The sequence below is a fragment of the Symphalangus syndactylus genome, chromosome 18 (genome assembly GCF_028878055.3).
Source record: "Symphalangus syndactylus isolate Jambi chromosome 18, NHGRI_mSymSyn1-v2.1_pri, whole genome shotgun sequence".
NCBI lineage: Eukaryota > Metazoa > Chordata > Mammalia > Primates > Hylobatidae > Symphalangus > Symphalangus syndactylus.
Genome location: NC_072440.2, coordinates 38,172,975 through 38,198,830, shown reverse-complemented (window position 1 = coordinate 38,198,830; position 25,856 = coordinate 38,172,975). Strand labels below are relative to the sequence as shown.

Here is a 25,856-nt window from a genome sequence, read left to right as displayed (position 1 = left end):
GGTCTCGATCTCCTGACCTCGTGATCCGCCCACCTCGGCCTCCCAAAGTGCTGGGATTACAGGCGTGAGCCACCGCGCCCGGCTATTTTATAATTTTTTTAGTAGAAGAACAAAAATATCTCCTTTTTACTTAATTTCCCAAGTTTTCCTTAATCAGCATGTATTACTATTTTGTATACTTTATGAAAAATTATTACAAATATATGTATTTATCGTTTAAAAAAATTGATCAAGATAATTATTTCTCTTTTTTTCAATCTTACTGCAAAATTGAATAACCACCGACATTCAAGATTTTAAAAAGTTGACTAATTTTGATACCTAGTCAAACCAAATTTTTAATTGTATATCTTCTATGTCTAGCTACATACTTAATTTTATGTGTTTCCCATATTATTACAGGACTTGTCATTTAAATTTCATTTCATGAGTATTTAGTCTGTTTTGTTGTCACTGATTTTATTAGAGCTAACCATGTTAAAAGCCTAGTGTGTGTATGCAACATTTCTCTACACTTATACAGTCACATATAAACATGTGAAAGGTTCAGGTATTTATTAATGTTTTATAAAAATGGAATCATGTTAACAGCTTGCTATTTGAGCCAAATCAATAGGCAGACCTCTAACTCACTCTTTTAATACATGCATGATACTAAGTTGCTCTTTTAAAGTCTCGTTTTAGTTTTAGATTTTGTTTATATTATTTCAGCTTAACAAAATAAATGAAATGACAAAAGATACTTATGTGAGGCTTGGACTTTGAAACATTTGATCAATTGACTGTGAGAGGTCATGAAACCAATTTCTTGCTGGGCATGGGTATGTTTATTCTGCTCAGCAAAAAGCCCCAATAGATTCCAAATGTCCTTAAATGTAGGGCTTTGCCTTCTCCCTTGCAGTTTCTCTATCCATCCACCTCTAGTGAGGAGTCTGGGTGGGAGCCATAACAGATCATCATTATTTGTGCCTCTCAAATGATCTATCACACGTGCATTTTGATATGTCTACCATTCAGGTACAGATAGCTAAGCTGATCTGAGACCAAACTGAAGTAATGTCTCTTTGTTAAAGACTTGTCAAAAGCCCTTCCAAACCAGCTGAATTAGCTGAATTTGCAATAAGGATATCTGTGTTTTAATCTCCACTGTCACTGCCTGACGGTGTGACCTTGGCAAGTCACTTTACTTCCCTTGCTTTTCAGTTCCATCAGCAGAGTAAAGGGGTTGGCGTAGATGAGTTCTCCAATCTCTTCTTCTCAATTCAGTTGTCCTTTGATTTTTGTGTTTTCCCTTATGTCTGTGCTCAGCCAAAGGTCCAGTGACAGAAAAATGAAATCTTACCAATTAAGGAAGTTCCAGATTTTGCTTCTCATTTAATTAAGTCTCAGAACAATGAGGGGTTATACTTGAACTAGGTTAAGTACACATAAATAAAAATAGTTTGTTAACCTGATTTCCAGTTGAGGATTGCTAGTTTGTGCCACAGTTGAAGGTAAGTTTAGAGTGGGAACCCAAGGGGTGGGTGTGCAGGTAGAATTTGAACCATATGATCCTTAGGAATTGAATAATCCCAGGAGTTGAGGTGAGAATATCCTTTATTCCCCAAACATTTCTTTTCTCCGTCAGGTCCTGAAACTTGAACCCTCTTCGGAGTGTATGGCTCTGCTCTTTTGTGATGCCCTGGCATACACTATGCTGGGGACATCACACCAGTCATGGAACCTGCCCAGGAGTCAGGAGGCAGCCTGTAGGGGCAAGGTAAGTGCGCTGGTTTGTTTTGTAGCTATGTTGTGTGGCTTTGTGAAATGTTAAATATATGCATTTATGCCCTTTGGGATATAAAGTGGTATTTAAGCGTTATATCCCAAGAAGCATAATAGTTTTAATTGTGCAAAACCGCACAATATAGTTAAAAAATACAACCAAAAGCACAACCCTTATGCATATCTTTAAAGGCTGACTGCATAATCCTGAAAGGTTCCATGGCTGGTGTTGCATCTCTTGCATAGTGTTTGTGAGAGCTGTTGATCCCATCAGGGCAGCCCACCACAGCACCTCAGAAGTGGGGAGCAGTGAGTTTTCCTGTGATTTTTGTGCCGAGTGCCTCCTTTGAGTGTATTTGGCATGGAAACTAGACTTGGCAATTCTTTTTGTAGGATGCCTTTAACCTTAGCTTTAATGGCTGCAGAATGTTTGTGTTTGATAAACAAGTGAGTGAATGGTGGCTCTTGGGCTGACCTGCCTCTTAGTACTTAGGATGTGAGAGTATTCACCCTTCACCCTTCTGCTTAGTGGGTGCAGGACAATGTGTGTGGGTGTGTTCATGAACATCTGGCCACAGAATGGTATGACTGATTTATTCACATGTGAATAATAGCTGACACGGCTTTCTGAATTGTGGAAAAAACAGATTCATCGAACAGGCCACATCGGACAGTGTTCACCCGAGCCATCGAGGCATGTGATCTCCACTGGCAGGATAGCCACTTGCAGCACATTATCAGCAGTGACCTATACACCAACTACTGTTACCATGACGACACTGAAAACTCCCTCTTCGACTCCCGCGGGTGGCCCCTCTGGCATGGTAAGTGACCAAACCGGAAAGACATTTCCATGACTTACTTCTTTGTTTAGTTTCTATAGCATTACTGGAATGGGAGGTGGAGAATTGAAGGATTCAATGGGAGATGGATGAATGCTTGGCAATAGGAGCTGAGATTTTCATTCAAATCCAAGTTCAGAAATGGTTTCTTGTGTCTTTTTAATAGTATTTTGAGAGAAACATCTTACTATTAAATTCTTTTTTTATGGATATATCTGACAGTGGCAACTTTACCCCCTTGACTTTCTGTTTTAGAACATGTTCCTACAGCCTGTGCAAGAGTGGATGCATTACGTTCTCATGGGTACCCCAGAGAAGCACTGAGACTAGCAATAGCTATTGTTAATACATTAAGACGACAGCAGCAGAAACAGTTGGAAATGTTCCGAACCCAAAAAAAAGGTGAATGTGAAGGAGTTTGTTTCCATTGGAATGGGATTCTTGGTGATGACATTACTAGGTTTTGTGTTCTGGGAGAGATGGCTTTTAGAACTAAAACCATAGATGATGGCTTTACTCACCATTCATTTAAAATAATGGCTGATGTGTGAGAAATTTGGGACATTTTTTTCTTAGTTGAATGTTGTAAGCAAAGTTTTTTTTAATCTTTCAGGTTAGTTACTTTTTTAAGGGGGATAATTTTCTTTATTGTTTTAATAACTATTTAGTATGTCTAAATTATTTAAAACGCATGTTAGCTAAATACCTTTGTGGAAGTGCATTTTAATTCTAACAATAAGGACACAGCCTGTGCTTGAATCCCAGCAATCCTAACGTCCCAGATGGGTGCCTTAGGCAATCAGTTGACGTCTCTGTGATTTTGAATTCTCTTCTGTGCAATGAGGCTCAGTAGAGGGCCTATCTCTTAGAGTTGTTGAGAAGATTAAACCAAGTTAATTTCTGTAAAGCACTTAAAGCAAAGCTTGGCACAATGTGTAAGCATTCTAAAACCTTTTAGCTGTAGTAATTTGTACATCAGGACATGTTATTATATTTACTTAAAGTGACCAGAACAGAGCTGGATTTTTCTTTTCTTTTTTTTTATTTTTTTATTTTTTTATTATACTTTAGGGTTTTAGGGTACATGTGCACAATGTGCAGGTTTGTTACATATGTATCCATGTGCCATGTTGATTTCCTGCACCCATTAACTCGTCATTTAGCATTAGGTGTATCTCCTAATGCTGTCCCTCCCCCCTCCCCCCACCCCACAACAGTCCCCGGAGAGTGATGTTCCCCTTCCTGTGTCCATGAGTTCTCATTGTTCAATTCCCACCTATGAGTGAGAACATGCGGTGTTTGGTTTTTTGTCCTTGCGATAGTTTACTGAGAATGATGTTTTCCAGTTTCATCCATGTCCCTACAAAGGACACGAACTCATCATTTTTCACATTCTGTAAATGACATCTGATGAGCTGTCAGCTGAAAGAACACATTTAACTTCTCTTTATCTCAGTTGATTAATCTTTTAAACTTTGAATAACCATTACTGAGTAATAGTAATTGCAAAGGGTTGAATTATATGCATAAGACATTGATCAGATAAAGAAATGTATATGCTTTTTCTGATTAATCCATATACATCTTGTTCCTTCTATAGGTATAAATTTTATTTATTTATTTATTTATTTATTTATTTATTTATTTATTTTTAGCAGGTTCGTTTTCACTCTGTGATTTTATTTTTCATTAAGAGGGATAGTTTTAATTGCTGGGTTTTTGTTTTTGTTGTTTTGGTTATATTTTTGTTTTTAATGCTTGGGTGATTATACACATACTAGAGTACAACTAAAAATTATTAAAAGGCTAGAGGTTGGAGCAAGTGTCTGTTGTAACTTTTAGCAGTAAAAAAAAGTCAAAAGTTACAGTTGAACCAAAGAAAGGGGGAAGCTCAGATGGGATTGGAATGTGAGAGCCCCAATTGTCATGACTTTGTCCAGTTCATGATGTTCTTCATATCATCACTGGTGTGTGCAAACTACATTGCTAGGTACTTTGGAAAATTTTTCTGAAATCCTTCTTCCTCCACACATACACAGCCTATGGTGAAAGGAACTTATTTCTGAATAGTATAAAGGATAATATTCAAACAAAGAGTACAGCACTTGTTATACTGTGCAAAAAGAGCCAGTTCGTGATGATCATCTGATTTTTTTAAAAAATCATGTTATACATTTTATGAATAAATGTTGATTTTTAAAATTTGTTTAAAATGTTGTAATAAAAAAGGAAAGTGTAAAAATGTTAGTTCCTAACTAACTAATGTTCCTAAACATGTTTACATTTGGGTAAGTTACAGAGTATGTTAACTTAGACTCCTTTGATTGTCTTTGAGATAATTCTGTAATCTTTAGGTCTAGACCATTCTTAGGCCCATTTCTCTTTTATCGTGCAAGCTATGAAAACTTTTATTTTCAACCATTCTTAGGTATTACTAGGATTACATTTCTATACCTATGTCTTTCCCTACTTTTATTTTTGGTAATTGTTTTTCCATATTTTAAAAATAGGCTTTTCGTAGCTGTTACAAGTCGAAAGTACCATAACAGCTACTTGTTATGGACCAAGATTAATAAATGGAATATCTTACACATTTTCAAAATTATTTGGCATGATATGTTAGCTTATTGATTCTGAAAAAAAACCAGATTTATTTGATTTATTTTTTATTTCTCACATTTCCTCAGTTTCCATCACTTGACAATATATTTGTTTATATAAGCACAGCATTTCCTTTAGCCCCATCCATATATACATATACATATACATATACATATATGCAAACATATTTATTTGGTTGTTTCCAGGAGTAGTGCTCGTGTTTCTTTTTTCCTACTAATTACGTTTATGAAAGCCAGCGACAGAAACTGAATAGAAGGACCTTTTCAGGGAATCTAAGACTCAACTTAAATTTCAATACATTGTGCCAAGCTGGTTTCTCTCTTTTTTTTTTTTTTTTTTTTTTGACATGGAGTCTCACCCTGTCCCCCAGGCTGGAGTGCAGTGGCGCAATCTCGGCTTACTGCAGCCTCGGCCTCCTGGGTTCAAGCGATTCTCCTGCCTCAGCCTCCCGAGTAGCTGGGATTATAGGCACCCACCACTACGGCCAACTAATTTTTGTATTTTTAATACAGACAGGGTTTCACCATTTTGGCCAGGCTGGTCTCGAACTCCTGACCTCAGGTGATCCGCCCGCCTCGGCATCCCAAAGTGCTGGGATTACAGGTATGATTCACCACGCCAGCCTGTCTTTCATTTTTATGTACTGATAGTTGATTGCTTAAAACCAGAAGACTTGTGAAGGAACGTTGGATTCATGGAATGGTTCTTCAGATATTTACACGGCAATATTTTTCTTGTACGTTTTATATTGTATGTAAATTTTGTTATGTTTTCCTTTAAGAAGGAGCTACTAAAATTAGCCGGGCGTGATGGCACTTGCCTGTAAATCCCAGCTACTTGGGGCTGAGGCAAGAGAATCGCTTGAACCCGGGAGGTGGAGGTTGCAGTGAGCCAAGATCGTACCATTGCACTCCAGACCGGGCAACAAGAGTGAAACTCCTCTCAAAAAAAAGAAAAGAAGGAGCTACTATTATTTATTACTTTAGGAAACACTTAGATGTAAAATATTGCATTATTTACAGCAATGGAATATATCTTAAACATAGCTTTTTATCCCCACATTCTGCAGTTTAACTTGAAAGCGTTAATATTCTGTGAAGAAAATGAAAAGGATTTATTTCGTTCAAATTATATATAATCGTCTATTATCATTCCCCTTTATGGCAAAGGTTTTCTCTTAAATGACTTACAGATTCACACTAAGGAAGACTTTCATAAGGTGATAGGGGGTAATTTAAGGATATTCATGTGGGAATACAAGTCTAACCTAAGCTGTAGCTGCCTTCAGGTCCTCAATTTACATGACCCAGTTAACACTGATTTAGAGAGGTCTCTTCTGTGTATCGTGGTAGAGTTACCAATTGATAATTCCAGTGGGACTTCTTAGTCCTCTCTAATGCCCCCTCCTAGGGAAGTGGGGGAGTTGTTCCTAATTTCTCAAAAGAAAATTTGGAATTCATTTTTCCCTATACAACATAATTTAATAGTGTAAGTAGTAATGTAGACTCAGTACCCTAGACATACGAATTAAATAGATGTTTGGGAGCTGTTGTGGGAATTCAGTACCATTTATATTGACTTACAGATGAACCTCTAGACTCAAAATAGTTGACAAGTTGGGGATTACGGTACCTTTTGATTGGTTTCTTAATTAAAGGAGAATTTTGAACAGAATTCAGAACTGATTTATCAGGATGCTGCTATTAAATGGTAAAGCCTCTGTTTTCCCCACTTCTTTCCCTTCATCTCCCTTCTACTCCCCCATTTCTCAATTCCCTTTTCTTACACAGAGCTACCCCATAAAAGCATAACCTTGATAACCAATCTGGAGGGCTGGGTTGGACATCCCCTGGACCCTGTGGGCACTCTCTTCAGTAGCCTTATGGAAGCCTGCCGCATTGATGATGAGAACCTCTCTGGTTTCTCAGATTTTACAGGTAAAACCATTGACATTTGTCTCATGTGCTTTTCTTGTTCTAAACCCTGAATGGCAGTAGTCATTGTTTTTCTTTACATTATGTTTTATGGAACCATGTAGTTAACAGCACCTTTGGTGAGCAAGAGAGCAAGAAAATGGGCACTCTCATGCTTTCACTCAGGCTGCTACAAAACTGGGAAAAGTCTTAGAGTTATAGTTGGCAGCATGTTTTGAGAATCTTAAAAATATTTATTCTCTTCTAACCAGTGATTCTGTATCTATGAATTTATCCACATTTATGACTACTTCCTAGCATAAAGATCTAAAATAAAGATGTACATCTTAGCATTTAGAACTAGAAAATCTAGTTTAGGTGCTTTTCAAATTTGTCTTTGCATTGAAAGTGACTTGTCACTTAAATATTTTAGTCTACTTTAAGGGGGAGTATTAAATGTCATTTAAAACTGTTTTATATCATACATTCCTTGAAAGCTGTGTTTTGAGATTTCACTTCGGCCCATTGAAACTTAAGAATCTTAACTCAAAAGACTGCCCAAGGGCAGTGGGTGGAGGTAAGGCAGGGAGTAACGATGTCCCTTTGTTGCTTCCATGGCTGGATGAGCTCAAGTCTTGCCCCTTCATAATTTCCCCCGTGATAGTTGCCTTCATGGACTGTGGGTAACCCAGACACTGTCAGGAGGCTGAAAGGCATGAGTCTGAATTTGCTTTCCTTGGGAGTTTGATGGTTGAAGTTTGTTATAATTTGTAATAGAAGCACTTTAATGGAGACAAGAGAATGTTCAAAGAATCATTCCTCTTGTGATAACTGATGACTCTTGGATAATAAAAAGGACGTGAAATTGGGTTACATATGTTGTGTTCCCTACTGTTTTTATTATGGAAACTTTTTGAATGCCAGGATTTAAAAAGTGGTGAGTGCAAGTCATCATTTAATTTAACTATTGTGTAATTAAATTTTGTTTTTCTCTTAAGTATTCTTAGTTCACATTTTCTTAGATTTATAGTTTTCTTTGGTGATTTATTTTCAAGGGAGAAAAGTATTTGTAATGTTATATCCCCCAAAACATAAACATTTAATCATTCATGGTCATTTTTAAAAAGATACTGGAAGACTGCACTTTAGCCTAAAAAACATGTTTTCTGGCTTTCTCAGCATTAGTCAATAATTCATTTGCTTGTACTGGGAAGTATACATATTTGTACTTATCATATCATCTGCAAAAGTAGTTTCTGAAATCTGATTTCTTTTGTGGCATTTTGCAGAGAATATGGGACAGTGCAAGTCTCTGGAATACCAGCATCTGCCTGCACACAAATTCTTAGAAGAAGGGGAATCCTATTTAACGCTGGCTGTGGAAGTAGCCCTGATAGGGCTGGGACAGCAGCGTATCATGCCTGATGGGCTGTACACACAAGAGAAAGTTTGCCGGAATGAGGAACAGCTCATTTCTAAGCTTCAGGAAATTGAATTGGATGACACACTGGTGAAAATTTTTCGCAAGCAAGCAGTCTTCCTATTAGAAGGTAGCCTGATACAGAAGTTTTCCACTTATTTAGCCAATTTGACTTAGGTGCTAATCTTTCTTATGTTAAAAGTACTATCTGAATGCATTTAATATGGTAGTTATCCTGATTACTATAGTCATGGGGTATCAAAGACATGTCCGCTGTCTAAAAAATAGTGTCACTGAATAAAAAAGCATGGATGTTTAGATTTGTATCATTTGATTTAGGTGGTTATATATGATAGCATATTACAAAATAGCTGCATTTAATGCCTCAAACCTTGAAAAGAACCTATTTCATTTAGACTGTGTTGTTTCTGAAATAAATGCAATTTTGATATTTAGTGCATTATTATTGGCAGCCATGTTCCTATTTCCTTGATCAATTAAATAATAAAACAGTAATTGGCTGGCCTTCCTCCAAATTGTTGGCGGTTACATGATACCTGGGTTTTGAATATGTCATACGCACACGCTAACAAACGACTGAAGGCTGTGCAAGTGAATTTCCGCTGCACCGACTAGTTATTTCAGAGGATTCATTAGGCACAGATTGATCAAGGAAAAAGTTTCATGGAATCTCTGAGGCATGGTCTAATTTCCATCTTCTCACAAAGTTAAGTTTTAAAGGGCCTAACAAATCTTGGCTGACACTATTTTTCAGATTTTTTCCCCTCTAAAAAGGTAAATGTAATTCGTGTAGTAGTGTAATCTTTTGTGCAAATTTAGGTGGTGTCTAACTATTGCTTCTATCTCTCAAGTACGTGTGTTATTATGGGATTCTCTGTGATTGATAGGCTCATAAAGTATGTTATATTCATCTTATGTTCAGAACTACTACATATAGGGAAGGGATTTAGATTTTCAGCACCCCTTTCATTTGTCCAAAGCAAAAGATCTACTTAAAATAAAACATTTTCTTCAAACATATTATACTTTTACATGTTTTAGAAATGCATTTTAAAGGGAAAATGCTCCTGAGGTAAACTTTCTTAATAGCATGCTTAATTTTGGTAAAAATTCCCAATAGTAATTTTTTGAAGCACTCTCCTGAACCTGTTTTTTTCCCTGTAAAGATAAAAAGCCCATCTTGACAAATTTCAAGAATGATCCTGATTCTTCAATTACTGTTTCTTTCAGTTTTCTCCCATATAATTCCTTTTGCTATAAGCAATGTCATTAGTCACGAGCATTTTTTAAATGCCGCCTGTCACTGGCTATACTGACTGACTTTTGATTTCCCTTATACTGAAGTTTAGAAAGAAGATCTGTGATTTTCAAAGCTGATAGTGTGTGGTATCTGTATTTACCTTCCTAAATACGTCTCCATGTTCATTTTTCATTAATATTTTTGAACTTTGCCCTAGTCTTGATTTGTCCATCCCTCCCGTCAAACATTTTTATGAGTACTGTGCCTGAGAAGGAGCACTGTTGACTCATCTCTGTCTCTTCTCCTTTCCTGGCCCTGCAAGGCCCACAAAGAGTGAATAGGTGCAGGACAGGAGGCAGTCCAAGGCGGGGAGGCCACAGGGCCGTTACTGTAAATGCTAGAAGATTGAGAACTCCATGACTGAACTGACTACACGAGGGCACCAAGTTCTTCGTGCAGTTATACTCTTTGCAAATGTCAGAGGCAAATTAGTTAGCAGGCCCAGATATCTGGAAAGAGGAAGGAGTAACCCAGTATTGTTGCTAGTATTAATCCCTCCTAGCCACAATGTTGGATAGATAAATTAGCATATTGAACAAGCACCTCTGGGGAAACTTGGTGCAAAATGTCAAGTTGTCATTATTCAGTAGTACACTGGAGTCCAGGAATTACACTAATTATTAATCCACAAATAATTATTGGATACCTGACTGAATGTTTTACTTGTTGAGTGGTATCATAGCAAATAATTGATTATGTATCCTGGATCTCCTGAATAGTATAAAAAAGGTAACTTGGTGGTTTAAAGGGAAACAGTGAAAGAAAATGAAGGAGAAATGAAGACCATGGCTAATCTATAGATTTGCTATAATTAGTCCTTAAGTAAAATAGTTAGTGTCTTAGATTGGGCTGCCATAACAAAATACCACAGATTGTGTGGCTTAAACAACAGAAATGTATTTCTCACAGTTCTGGAGGCTGGGAAGTTTAAAATCATGATGCCACCCTCATCATTGGCTTCTTTTTTTTTTTTTTTTGAGACGGAGTCTCACTCTGTCGCCCAGGCTGGAGTGCAGTGGCGCGATCTCGGCTCACTGCAAGCTCCGCCTCCCGGGTTCACGCCATTCTCCTGCCTCAGCCTCTCCAAGTAGCTGGGACTACAGGCGCCCGCCACCACGCCCGGCTAATTTTTTGTATTTTTAGTAGAGACAGGGTTTCACTGTGGTCTCGATCTCCTGACCTCGTGATCCGCCCGCCTCGGCCTCCCAAAGTGCTGGGATTACAAGCGTGAGCCACCGCGCCCAGCCCATCATTGGCTTCTGATGAGGGCACTCTTCCTATCTTGAAGACAGCTACCTTTTCTCTGTGTCTTCACATGACAGAGAGATCAAGCTCTCTAGTGTCTCTTCTTACAAGGACACTAATCCTGTTGGATCAGGGCCCCACCCTTATGACCTCATTTTACTTTAATGCAGGCCCCAACTTTGGATACAATTACATTGGGGCTGGGGGCTTCCAAATGTGAATTTTGGGAAGAAATACATATTTAGTCTGTAACAGTTAATAACTTAAATAATGTAGCCTTGGTATATGAACAAAAGGTGCAGTCATAATGCTCTATGAACTTTTGAAGAATATCAAATCACTAAAACATTTAAAATTAAAGATTAATGGATTTAGTAAAATTAGAGATTTAGATTAGATGTTAGTTTAGGTGAAAAAATTTGTATGATTTTTAAAGTACTTAAATAATAATTCAAAAATACTATCAAAAAACTCAACTGAATTAAAAAATAACCTCCATTAAAATGACCTAGAACATATTGTGCTCATAACCAACCACCAGTTCAGTAACTGTTCATACCATTTCTTCTGAACTGCATTTCTTGTGTTCTAAACTCTTCACCACACTGATTTTTCTCATGGAAAACAAATACAGCATGTCCTCTGAGCAGTGGTGTCATGGTTCATAATTCTAGAAATCATGAAACAGATGTTACCCGAAGGTGACATGGGAACTAATTTATTAAACACTTTATAGTAACTAAACCTCAGAGTACCTTAGTGCAAAGTGGTTGAACTAACCACTGTGGTTTCCTTTCAGAATTTATTTTAAAAGTCTGTGTTGCGCTTCTCAAAGCAGCATTCAAGGAGCACACAGGGGAGGTCAGTTCTGCCACCACGCCTGTCAGAATTTACTAAGAAATGAATTTTGACAGCTTAAGTGTAATTTTGCTTTTAAAATTGGCTTTCAGTAGCCCAAAGAGTAGTAAATTTCCAGTTACTTTAATTTTTTTCTTTTGCCTATGATGCGTATCAAATGGGTAACTATTCTTTTTATTAATAATCACTTTCTGGGAATTAATATCTGTTGCTACTCATTAGAGGCAACAATGCATATAGTTAGAGAGCTGTGGTTCAGAATCCTCCCACACCTCTCACCCCGATACAGAGCACCATTTTCTGGAAACCTGGCATATTTGTGCCCGTAACCCTTCTTGGGTCCAGGGGTAGGTTCCATAGTGAAGCTGTGGTGTCATCTGTGCATTTGCAAATCAAGATGCTCTGATGCCACACATTGAGAGAGGATGTTGCTCAAATGCAGCAAGGTTTTATGCTATAGAGGGTTCCTTTCTCTGAGGCACTTGTATTGTGAATGCTGTCTGCCCCTGAGTTCTGGGTTTTCCATTTAGCTGTGGGACAGTTGGGGGTTTGTTTATGAGGTGAAATCTGTAAGGGATACTATACCCTGAAGAATCTTTTTTGATTAAGGATTATATTCCTTTCGATGACATTTACTTGAAATTCTTATTTGTATATGTTATAACTTTATGTGACATTTTAAAAATATGCTTTACAAGAAGTGTTAGTTCGTTTTTTAGGAATGTAAAATGTGTATGCTCTCTTCCCACAGCCGGACCATATAGTGGTTTAGGTGAAGTAATCCATCGGGAGAGCGTTCCAATGCACACATTTGCCAAGTATCTCTTCACCTCTCTCCTACCTCACGATGCTGAATTGGCATACAAAATTGCACTGAGAGCAATGCGGTATGTATTCACAGCCCAGCTGGGCAGAGGCAGGCCACATTCCCACTGGGAAGCACGGCTGTTAACTGACTTACTCCTTCATGTTTCTTATAGGCAGCAGAAAAGCTAAAGAAACTATGTATTTATGCTTTCTGGATTGTCGTGGAGGTGATTTGCTTTTTGGCTTGTTTTGCTTCTATTTAAAGTAAGGAAAGAATTATCCTTGCTGCTATCAGACTCAAGCACACCGTGGCTTTTTCCCGCTTTTTTGTGAAGCACAATTCAAGCCGTTTAATCACAAAACAGCAACAGTTGAAACCTTCATAAATAATTAATTGTTTTGAAAAAAATAGATTTTTGAAGCAGCAGTAAATAGTAAATATACTGGCTTGAATATAATTGAGGGAGACCTTCACACCTGCTGTAATTCCACATTCCATCAGTAGTGCAGGAAAGCAACTCCCTGTATTGCCAAGGCACATCTGTAGTCACTGGGGGCTGAGAGAAGGTGGGATGTGCATTTAGCAGTGAAGGAGTCGCTATTCAGGGTCCTTCAGGCTCTGCCTGCCTCTCTTCTGACTGCTTCCATCTCCTCATCGGTCCCTCCTTTTCAGCGATAGCAGTTAGAATATGTTGTTCTCTACCACCCACCTTTTTATTTCTACATTCTTTTAAAAGTTATTTCACATAATAATTATTTTTATCACAGATTTGTTCAAGGTGAATATTTTAATGAGCTCAAGATTATATTTTAATCTTACAAATAACCTTGAAATTTTAAGGACCTAAAAGGTACATCCATCTTTCTTAAAACATCAGCATTTTCTTTTTCCTTTAAAAAAATTAATAAAACACTCCTATGCTTCTAATGGAAAGTACAGATTAGACATCCTTATAATCACCTAAGGACAAGCCATGCTGTAGACCTAAAAGCTTGTGTGTGCTGATTAATAGTTTGATCTCAAGAAGCTTTTCATCAAAGATTCTATGTCTGTAATCAGTGAAGTAGATTCTAAAACAAATCCTTGCCTATAAATTACCAGTGTCCCCAAAGTTACTCTGTTCTGAAAGTATTGAGTGTAGCTTATGTCTATCAGGATGCCTCTTTTTTATGCAGTGATAAGGATGTGTGTATGTGTCTGTGTGTATACCTATGTGTCAGTGTGTTTTAAGGCTGATATCCTGTAATTTGACATGCTTTCCTTGGCAATATGGAATCTTACTAACCTGCTGGAGAATATTCCTAAGTATTCTTTTTTCTATTTTTAAAATACCAAAAAATAAGTCAATAACAAACATCAGCAAAAGTCCCCCACCAAATTACATTATACCACTTGTTTTATGTTTTAGAGCACAATTTTTAAATAAGTGGGTTCCTATTTTTATTTTTGGAAGCTGAAATGGAAGCTGTCTTACGAAGACATATGCTCAGCAGTATACTTACTCAAATCGTAGGAATTCTAATCTTGTTTTAAAGGGAAGATGTTAATGTTATGATGCCACCAGATGCTGTTGCTACTACCACTGGCAAAGTTTAAGGGTAAAATAGCATAAAGTTTCTGTGTGGTTCTGGCTTATGTAATGGTATGTGCCAGGCAGAAAGGCTTGCTTTTCTAACACTCCCAAACTCATTTATATTTGTCCTTGGTTGCTGCCAAGGCAGTTTCTTCGTGGGGAATACTAGCAGGATACAAGGGAATTTTTTTTCCACTTTCTCTCTTCTAGCTGCCACTACTATCCTGCCAAACGTCTGCCATGGAAGGCAGGTATGTGCCCCACCAGGTATTGCGAGGCAGCCCAGGGAACAGGAAGGAAAAGAGAGATGTAGCTCTCTTGCTTCTTAGTCCTTCTGGAAGGGGAAGGCTAAGGAAGGTCATCTTCAGCACTCATTTTCTCATCTTCCCAGGGATGTTGATTAGTTTCTTCTACAGTAAGTCTGGCAAGACCTGCCTGTGAATACGAGGATATTCTGAGTTTAAAAAAAAAAAAGCTAAATAGATACCCTGCCAATATTCTTACTACTTAACTGCTTACCTTGCCACCTTCTCTACTGCTGGTATCTTTTTGTTCCCAGATAAAAGGAGAAGAGAATGAGCCATTTGGCTTACCAGATATAATTGCTCTTGGGTGGGGCCTTGAGGCCAGCATCACTCCCAGACCCAGCTGACTCTCCGTGGTCTCCAGCTCTTATCTTATTTCATAGTTCTTAACACTGGTGTACTTGACTAAAGGCCAGCATTTTGATGGTTGTAAATAAATTATTTCAGTTTTAGGTACTCTACTAAGCTTTTTGGTACTTTTAGAAGAGATTACTAAAGATGTGCTTTGTTTTTAGAAATTTTTTCGTCAGCATATTCTTTTTTAATTTGTTTTTAGACAGGGTTTTGCTCTATTGCCCTGCCTGGAGTACAGTGTGGTGTTAATCATGGCTCCCAGGCTCAGTTGATGCTCCCATCTCAGCCTTCCAAGTAGCTGGGATTACAGGCGCTGGGATTACCACACCCAACTATTTATATTTTATAGAAACAGGGTTTCGCCATGACAGTATATTCTTAATAAAAAATCAGAAATCACTCTGAATTTATGCAAAACTGTCAAGGGACAGACACTTAGGTCACATTTATCTTCTGTAATATGGTTGGTAGAACATAGTCTAATGTCAAATTCCTGGAGTCATAAGAAACTAATTGTGCAGAAAGTATGAATGGATGGAAAAGAGGTAATTTTTGTCTTCCTTCCCTTCTTGTTTTATGTTTAAATAGGTTAAGCTTATTCATCTTAAGTACTCACTGCTTCCTGACTGTGATCTCAGTCTTAAATATCCATTTCACTATCAGTTTCTGTTTATTTATTTTCTGAGTCGTACAATTCAAAATTTGTAGGTAAACATCAAGACCTGTGTTTAAAAGTTCTTCAGTGTTTGCATATCTTAATTTCTTTGAATATTATAATTTTCTGAATGGTGCTAAAGAAACAAAATCTCTTAGGTTTGGGTGATGAACAACTAACAAGGTTTGGGTGATGAACACTTATTATTAGCAAACAATTAATAGTCTAAAAAAATCTAGGTATTTTGCACCCACACAGCAGAGTATAGCTGTACCAGCCCTTGCTGAACTAGAGGCCTGAACATCTACCCACTCCTCTGGCTTCTGCTGGCCAGTCTTTCTGGCCAAGGACATGGTCAAGAAATAACTAGGGGCCACCTTCCTTGTCTTCTCATTATAGGTTACTAGTATTGGAATCTACTGCTCCATCAGGAGACATCACCCGCCCACACCACATTGCATCAGTTGTTCCCAACCGCTACCCTCGCTGGTTCACTTTAAGCCACATTGAGTCCCAGCAGTGTGAGCTGGCATCCACCATGCTAACTGCAGCCAAAGGTACTGTACTGTCCTGAGGCCTCATAATTGTTTCATTCGTTTGCCTGTTTATTTTTTTTTAAGTCTTGTTTTCTATCAAATTCTCAGCAGTGGTGTTAATGTCAGATAGGTTGAAAGGATCTTTTTCTTTAGATGTTAGCTTTTAAGGCAAAACAGGTGGCATTTTCCTCATTTACCTGCATCATTAACTTGCTGCCAGCAGAGTTCAGGTTAGTTACCATGCCAAGAAAATATAAATGGTTGAAATTCAGAAGCAGATTTACAAGTTGGGTTACATTTTTTTCTTCCTGAAATATTCACCAAAAATACATAAGTAGGAACTAGGAGCTGTTTGCTGTCTCATGTTGGTTCTGGTTCATATGTGCTTTGAGTCATTGAGGGTGTGTCTCGGTGTATCTTTTTTTGTGAAGCCGAGATTCATAGACATTTCAGCAATTATGGGAGCCCTAATTGTAACACCTGTGCCATCTGTGAACATGTTAGGTAAATTAACTTGTGCTTTGTGTTTTGTTCTGTTTCTTTTTTTCCCCTCTGTGTGTGTGTATGGTTGTATGGTTTTTGTTTGTTTGTCTTGCTTTGCTTTGATTTGGTTTGGTTTGGTTTTCCCTTGTTCATTGCAGGCGATGTTCGGAGGCTGGAAACAGTATTAGAATCCATCCAGAAAAACATTCACTCCTCATCACACATCTTCAAGCTTGCCCAGGATGCATTTAAAATAGCAACTCTCATGGACAGTTTGCCAGACATCACTCTTTTGAAAGTGTCTCTGGAGCTGGGCCTGCAGGTACATGACTGGTAGTCTTTCCTGGGACATCAAAGACTGCTAAATAAAGGCACCTCTTAGGGTTGTTTTTGTTTGATTGGATTTTTGAGTGCAGGTAAATGACTCTTTGGAGTACAAATCTGTTAGACTTCAGGAGAGAACTGTATTTCAGAGACGTGGTCATTCCCAGCTGAACCAGACTGCTATGTAAGGTGCATGGACTGTACATTTAGCAGCCTAATTTGTGTCTTTCAATTTAAAAAAAATCATTTTCTGAATTGCAGCCTTAACCACACTGTTTCTCCTTTGAATGAAGGGAGAAGAATTATTGCTAATAAGAGACTTAATAAAGCTAGAATGTATAATGAAGATTCAGTTGTTAGGGTTAAACTTTTAGAGGAAGTATAAATTTTTATTGATGTTTGCATTTTCATAATAGATGGGCAGTTCTAGCTCCTTTTAATAACTCTGAGAAAAATAGGTAAAGGAAGAGTCATCAGGCCAGAGTCCAGTTTTAGATTTCAGTAGAACAGAATACCAAGGACACTTTGAGTTCGTCATGCAGATAGATGTTTGCTTCCTTATAGTTTCTGAACAGATCACTGGATAAACCAGGAACTAAAAAGTTTGTTTCATTTTTCTCATGGAATCCCTATTAACATTTGCTTTCTTCGCATTAAAAAGCAGTGAACAAAATTGTTATACCCCAGTTACCTAAAGTATGGGGAGTATAATCCCCTGATTGGATAATTAATCTGGTTTTTTAGTTGTGGATTCTCCCTTACAGTGACTAATAATGTTTAAATAATAGGATCACAGGAAAATGTACCTACCACTGTAACATAGAGACTGTACAAGCAAAGGGTATAGAAGATTGCTTTTAAGCTATATGGTGATGGTTCAGAAGTTTTTTTTTTTTAATTCTTGTTATTTGGCTAATTTTTGTCACCATTTGCCTCATCTTAAAGGTGTGATGCAGAAAGAACCATTAACATGAGCTCTCTTGTTATTTGGAATTCATGGTAAATAGGATATGCATGAGAGCTTATTCCTTGACTCATTCTTTCTAGAACCTAAGAAGGAATCTCACAGTCCCTTTGTGAGTATTTCTAGAACCTAAAAGGAATCCCACAGGGCCTTTGGGGATATGATGTCCCTGGATATTTTGTGTTTTCTTGTTTTTGCTTTTTTTTTTCAGATGGAGTCTCACTCTGTCACCCAGGCTGGAGTGCAGGGGTACAATCTCAGCTCACTGCAACCTCTGCCTCCTGGGTTCAAGCAATTCTTCTACCTCAGCCCCCTGAGTAGCTGGGACTACAGGCGCACGCCACCACACCTGGCTAATTTTTGTATTTTTAGTAGAGACGGGGTTTCACCATATTGGCCAGGCTGTTCTCGAACTCCTGACCTCGTGATCCATTCCGCCTCAGCCTCCCAAATTGCTGGGATTACAGGCGTGTGCCACCGCATCTAGCCATCCCTGGATATTTTGAATCTTTAAAGAATGGGAGAAGTATGAAGAGGTAGATATGTTTATTTAGGGACTTCTTGTTAGAAAGTGAAAAACAAAATCAGATAACTAATGATATCAAGGATGGTTTTTTTCCCTCATAAACCTGGAGTTACCTTCATGGTCACCAGAAAAGAGCAACCAGAGATTGAAGGAATAACTAAAATGGTTATTTTAAAATACCTCTTTCCCCACTGAGAGTTCCTGGTTAGAATGAATTCACAGGAACCTCAGAAATTGAACTATGGAATGTTAAATCTGGGGAGGGAAAATGGGCGTGGGCTGTGTTTAATGCTCCAGTCCAGCCCTCTGATTTTGCAGATGAGAAAAGATAGAGTAACTGGTTCAGATACCACATCTGGTCAGTGGGCCCACCAGGAGGAGAATATGGGCCTCTTGCCAGGAGGAGAATGTGGCTGTGGCAAGGCCACCTGGGGTAGCCATGGACAAATCCAAATTCATATGTAGAGCTTTGCTCTAAATTATGCTTTCATCTTCCTGGTGGTAGACAGTAGGTATGCCTTATATGCCTTATAGTTTATCCACCCCCCCATTTTTTTCATTGACTCAGGATAATTTTCCAAAACATGTTATCCTGTTTTTATAGGTTATGCGAATGACACTGTCAACCTTAAATTGGCGACGGCGGGAGATGGTGAGGTGGCTGGTAACGTGTGCTACTGAAGTCGGTAGGTAAACTCTGGAACAGAAGCTTTCCTAGGTGCCTCATGGTAGGATTTAACTTGTCAGTTACAAACACGTGAACATATTTACTCTTTTACGTTGACTTCTCCAAGGCTCCTTCTAGCAGTCTACAAGGGCTCCCTTCTCCCCAACCCCCTACCCCTAACCTTCAGTTATACATACATGTATTAATCAACTTGAAATGGTCACATTTGTGGAGCTCCAACTTCTTACTTAAAATGGTATAAGTCAGTGAGTAAATGTTTTTATTCAGTTCATATATATAAAGTTACCTAGTTGCACTGTTTCTTCTTTATCATCTGAAGGCATACATCATGGTATCCAGCAGAGAAATGATGACCACTGGGTGTGGTTTAGGTGATCTTCCAGATGTGTGAGCAATTGTAGCTGGCCGTAAGAAGATTCCCTGGCTGCCCATAAGCTGCCATTTTGTGAGGCCCTTCAGCTATTTCCCCGCTGCAGCAGTAGATCAGTTCAGAAGAAAACTGTACATTCCCAGCAAGAATGCCAACAGAAACAAATGGTTGCTATTTAAAATAAATATTGGTTAAACATTCTTTTTTCTTATTTGCATCAGAAAGGGATACATACTTCATGCTGAGAAAACACTGCCATCCCAGTGTTTAGATATGACACAGCTTATATTATAAAATTATTATTTTTCTTTCACTAATGTATAATGGTTTTTTTATTTTGGAAAAAGGGAAGCTGGTCTCAATATAAAGATTATCTTTACATCATTAAAGTCATGCTTTAGTGAAGCAAAACAAAGATAATACTGATTTAAGAACTGCCACACAACTTCCCAAGATATAAACCTGATTTCTCTCCGAGACCTAGTACCTTCTCTTCAAATCATTCACTTTTAGGATTTTCCTACAAGTGAGGCATATTGGGTCTGTGAATGTAAAGTGATTATTTTAAAGACATGGTCAGCCATTTCCAACGTTTGATTCATCTGTAGGTCTGCTTCTATTGACTTTGTTCTCTTGATTATGGGCCACATTTTCCAGCTGCTTTGTGTGTTTTAAAATTTTGTATTATGTGTACTTTTACCTTACACACAAGCACACAAGCCATGTAAAGTCCCTGTTTTGGTGAGGTTGCAATTTTTGAGCCTCAAATTCTGACAGGAAGCCCCAGAGAACTAGAACTCATTAGCAAAAAGCCATTGTCTGAAATGGCAAGCAGCACAGTACAAATACCAGCTACCAAGAGGATTGTTTCTTTATTATAGCAAGTTCGTGTTCCTTTCAGGCATTTCACTGAGTAACAATTCATAATGACCTTATTCTTAAAGGTTTCTCCCAGGCACATTACTTTACAGGATTTTCTAGCCTAGCTCATGTCCTATGATGGTTAACAATGTAAACACTGGTTGTAAAAGTCAAAATAAGGCAGGACCTCTGGCCAGCCTCCTTGTCAGTAATAGAGCCTGTTTGTGTTCCTTGCAGGGGTTTATGCCCTGGACAGCATCATGCAGACCTGGTTTACACTCTTTACTCCCACCGAGGCCACAAGTATAGTTGCAACTACCGTGATGTCCAACAGCACCATCGTCCGCCTCCACCTGGACTGCCACCAGCAGGAAAAGCTGGCCAGCAGCGCCCGGACACTTGCACTGCAGTGTGCCATGAAGGATCCACAGAACTGTGCCCTCTCTGCGCTAACCCTTTGTGAAAAGGATCACATAGCTTTTGAGACGGCGTACCAAATTGTTCTCGACGCTGCTACGACCGGCATGAGCTATACACAGCTCTTTACAATAGCACGGTACATGGAGCACCGCGGGTACCCCATGAGGGCCTACAAGCTGGCCACCCTGGCCATGACCCATCTCAACCTGAGCTACAATCAGGACACACACCCTGCCATTAATGACGTTTTGTGGGCCTGTGCGCTTAGCCACTCCCTTGGTAAAAATGAGCTTGCAGCTATAATACCTCTGGTGGTCAAGAGTGTCAAGTGTGCAACGGTACTGTCAGACATTTTGCGCAGATGCACTCTGACCACTCCTGGCATGGTGGGACTTCATGGGAGGAGGAACTCTGGTAAGCTCATGTCACTGGACAAAGCCCCCTTGAGGCAACTCTTGGATGCCACGATCGGGGCCTACATCAACACAACGCACTCACGGCTCACACACATCAGTCCTCGGCACTATAGTGAGTTTATAGAGTTCCTCAGCAAAGCCCGAGAGACCTTCTTAATGGCGCATGATGGACACATTCAGTTTACACAGTTTATTGACAACCTGAAACAAATCTACAAAGGCAAAAAGAAACTGATGATGTTGGTTCGGGAGAGGTTTGGTTGATAGATCTTGTATGAATGGGGTGGGGGGTGGGGATGGGAGGGATGGTTTGTTTTTACTTGAGCCTGCCTTTGTACCCTTTTTAACTTAAAGAACAGAGCCACACCGGTATTATATGTGTATAGTTATATTGCGTTTGCAGACTAAATTGTCATGTTGTGAAAGTTTGTGTGTTTTTTATTTTTTCCCTATTTCTTTCTTTCCTTTATTTTATTATTTTTTTAATTCTTTTTCTTTTTCTGGTTTTGTATGAGAGAGAGGTTAAAAAGGTTTGGTTTACACTGAGTATATGTTGTCAAGTGGCAAAAGTCCACATAGCTCTCCTGTTTTCTGTATACGTTCACAGCCTCAAAAAAAATAATTGAAATGGCTTTAAAAACCAAACAAAACACCTCCATCCTGTGATAAGTACCTCGAATGGATTCAGCTTTACTCCTTTGTAACTCATCTTTACATTTTCAGCATATTTAAACAAACCAACAAAATGAAATACTAATAGTAAAAAGGCTGACCCATGTGGCTTTGCAGTGCTGTTCGTCCAGAAGCATGGCACACGATGCTTGTGCATGTGGAAACTTAGCGACTGTCAACATACATTCTCAGGGATTTATCCAAAAAAAATTAAAAAAAGAATGAGAGCATTTATTGTACTGTATATATATTATAGTATATGTCTGAATATTGAAAATATAACATTAACTAATTTATAAAAAATATTCTATGTAATGCAAAATACTTGAAGCTGCGGTAGCTTGGTTTTAAACAAAAACAAAAAAAAAAACTGAGAGAAAACCTATCAGAAGGACTAAAAGTACGCCTTGCTTCAGGGTTGGCTCAGGTGGTGAACTTCATGCTGGGCATCTATGCAGAGCCACCTTTTGGATTGCATGGTTGGACTGAGATCTATTGGGAGAAATTATATATGTATATATATTTATACAACTTATGTATACATATATATATGTATACACACAGACACACACACACACACACCACCAACAACAACCACTACACCACACATGCTTGTAACAGGCACTAGAATAAAGAGGGACAACAAAATACACAGCCAGAGCAGCAAGCCTTAGCATTAAGAATATACAATATGCCGGAATTGGGGTTCGTGCCTCCTAGCCTAGGAAACTTAAAAGAAATATCCTTTTGACACAAAACGCAAAATGTTTTCCAAAACAATTGACATAATGATACATTACGCCTTTGCAGTGAGCTAATAATAAGCTAACCTTTGTGCACAAATAACATTATATATATTATATATCTATTCTGCATAGGTATTTTGACTTTGTGCAGGACAGAAAGTTGTGTAGGTATGACTGTTCTACTTTTCAGTTTTCTTTTTTTTTAATATATTTTATTTTCTCTAGAAATTACTCAAACAAAAGCAGCCTTCTATCTTGCCTTGTCTTAATGCTTTAAAATAACCAAACTGGAGATCTAACTACCAAACTGTTCATTATATTATTAAATACCAACTTTGGTTACAGTATAGTGTCTTTACTTTAGCTGATGGTTCTGTAACCTTGTGCTTTTTAAAGCAATTTTTATGTTTTGGTGCAAAAGTTGTCCAGTGTCTCTTGTTCCCTTCATTAGAGAACATGCTTAGAGGTATGTTTGTAGGTATTTTTGTTTAGAAGAACTATTTCATGCGCTCCATTTTATTTATTATAATAGGTAAAAAGAAAAAAAAAGGTTGTACTTCATCACCCATGTAAACATGCTCATGAAGTTGAAAGTAATTAAGATTTGATACACTGATATCAATTTATTTATGTAACTAAATCACTGTTTTATAAACTTGTTAATGATCAACAATTTTTGTTTTGATTAAAATTAGTTTTTTGAAAGTTGATTCTGCCTCCTTTATGGTATATCTCTTATTGCACCGGAATTTGGTGATTATAGACTTGGGCAGTACTACGTCTCCGTGTCTAATACTATATTGATTCATCCAGTAAACATTTATATGCTATTTTCCAGGCACTGTGCTAGGCCCTGGAAATGTAATGGTGAACAAAATCAGACCCTGGACCTCACTGTCTGCTTAATGGAGAGAGAAGGCAGACATAAACCAAATAATCACAAAGATAAAATATGAAACAGAATAGTCTGTTTTCTGTCTGAACCCTTGGTCATTCCTCTAATAAGCTATAATTTAGGATGCTCAGTACTTAATATATTTAATAAAGGCTGAGTTTGTGAGAGATTTTCTTGTGTGTGTGGTTTAAAAGGAAGTTACATTATAAAGGGCAAATACTACATACACACCATAGGCACTTGTATCCAGTATTTCCATCAAGAATCTGTACCCAAAATGATGCAAATAGTTTTTGTGTGTATATGGTTGGAAACAACATCACATAATTTACCATCTTAGCCATTTTGAAGTGTACAGTTCAGCAGTGTTAAAAATATTTACAAAGTTGTAAAACAGATCTCCAGAATTTTCTCATCTTGCAGAACTAAACTCTATGTGCCCATTGCGTGACTGCCCTTTTTCTCCTCCCTCCAGCCCCTGTAGCCACAGCGCTCTGCTTCTACTGTTATGACACCGTCTGTGATCTTTTAGGCACCTCACGTAAGTGGAATCACAAAGTATTTGTCTTTTTGCAATGTTTATTTCACTTTGTCTTACAGGCTCATCCATGTTGTAGTATGTGAGGGGATTTCCTTTTTTATGGCTGCACAGTTTTTCATTCATTGTGTGTCTATATCACATCTAGTTTATTCATCCATCAGTGGACATTTGGATTCCTCCCACTTCTGGCTATTGTGAATAATGCTGCTGTGAACTTGAGTGTGGAAATACCTCTTTGAGACCCTGCTCTCCATTCTTGTGGCTATATATCCAGAAGTGGGATTGACAAATACTTCTTTTAAATCCGCAATCTTCAGAATACTTACTCCTTTGAAATGTTTTAAGTTTTTATTTGACATAGAGTCTTAACAGTGGATTCCAAATGTCAAGAGGTTAAGTCGATAGGTGGAAGTTAAAGTAAATGAGTCCATGGTGACATTTAAAATCCCATTAATGCTAAGTAGAAATAAAAATAAAAACCATAAAGTGATTTGAAGGTTGATTCTTTTTTGTAAGTTTATTCTTGCTTTTTTGAAAGTTGACATTGCCTAAGGGCAAATACAGTTTATATGGGTCTACTAAAATGCTGGGACATTTCATAATGAAGTAGACTGCAATATGGCTAGGAAAGATGGCATCAAAGAAAGAAGAAAGGTGACTTCTAATAGTTAAGACTTTGAGATGTTCCCTGATGGAAATTGTTCTGTGTTAACTGGCCATTTTTGCAGAGAGATCTTAAACTATCATGAGGTTTTAGAATACAGATGGAGACCAAGGATGACATGACTTGCCCACCCCTGTTTTAGCCAACGTTTCTGACCCACCATGCCTTCAACTCCATTTTTACGACTGTGGTCAAGTAGACAAAACTGATTTGATTTGTACATGTTTTCTTACCTTCCAATGGGCTAGTGCTAGAAAGACTTCTGAGACTGTTAAAATTGGAATAGCAGAAATGAGAAATAGAAGTGACAAGCTTGGATAATTCAAAGGCAAGAGAATGTGTTCCTAATTGGGGCCTGGACTGGAATTCTGCGTGTCTCAGCTCTTGATTTGATTTCATTTGAGAATAGGGGCTACACTTTCAGGGAGAAAATGAATGTTTCATAACTTTCAAATATTAATAAGTCAGTTGAATAAAAATTAACTGAAGTCACTATAGTCACAATATTATAGTAGTACAGTGTAGTAGCAAAGGAGAACTGAACTTTTTCTAAATTGCTGAAAAAGTTGTTAAATTGCAGCTATTTCAGAAATTAAATGTCAGTGAGAAGATGGGAAAATGTAGGAAAAAAATTAAGTAACCTGATACATTTTAATAAATGTGTGGCTGAGGTAAAATTTTTATTTAATTTTATTTTATGTTCCAGGATACACGTGCAGGATGTGCAGGTTTGTTACATAGGTAAACGTGTGTCGTGGTGGTTTGGTGCACCCATCAACTTGTCATCTAGGTATTAAGCCCTGGATGCCTTAGCTATTTGTCCTGATGCTCTCCCTCTCCACAGCAGCCCCTTCGCCCAACAGGCCCCAGTATGTATTGTTCTCTGACTGAGGTAAAATTTAAGAACTGTTAACACCAGTTGGTAAGTGGACCCGTTCAGTCTAGCTTGAGCAAAGAAGAAATGTATTGCATTCTTCAGCGAACATTTTTCTGTGAGCCTATCCTGCAATAGGCATGGTTCTAACGCTAAAAAGACAAATAATGCAGAAAGCAAAATGCCTATTCTTATG

At 38.0% G+C, this 25,856-nt stretch overlaps 1 protein-coding gene across 1 annotated transcript in view; it reads left to right on the top strand.

The window, feature by feature from the left end:
- ZSWIM6 (zinc finger SWIM-type containing 6) overlaps positions 1-23,396 on the top strand; it is a 221,674-nt gene extending 198,278 nt beyond the window's left edge. The window contains exons 6-14 of the mRNA XM_055252129.2: positions 2,412-2,588; positions 2,862-3,008; positions 7,019-7,165; positions 8,431-8,691; positions 12,737-12,872; positions 16,080-16,237; positions 16,858-17,021; positions 19,118-19,199; positions 20,670-23,396. Of these exons, the coding sequence (XP_055108104.1) occupies positions 2,412-2,588; positions 2,862-3,008; positions 7,019-7,165; positions 8,431-8,691; positions 12,737-12,872; positions 16,080-16,237; positions 16,858-17,021; positions 19,118-19,199; positions 20,670-21,532 (2,135 nt within the window). The 3' untranslated portion in view covers positions 21,533-23,396. The remainder of the gene's footprint in view (positions 1-2,411; positions 2,589-2,861; positions 3,009-7,018; positions 7,166-8,430; positions 8,692-12,736; positions 12,873-16,079; positions 16,238-16,857; positions 17,022-19,117; positions 19,200-20,669) is intronic.
- The last annotated feature ends 2,460 nt before the right edge of the window (positions 23,397-25,856 follow it).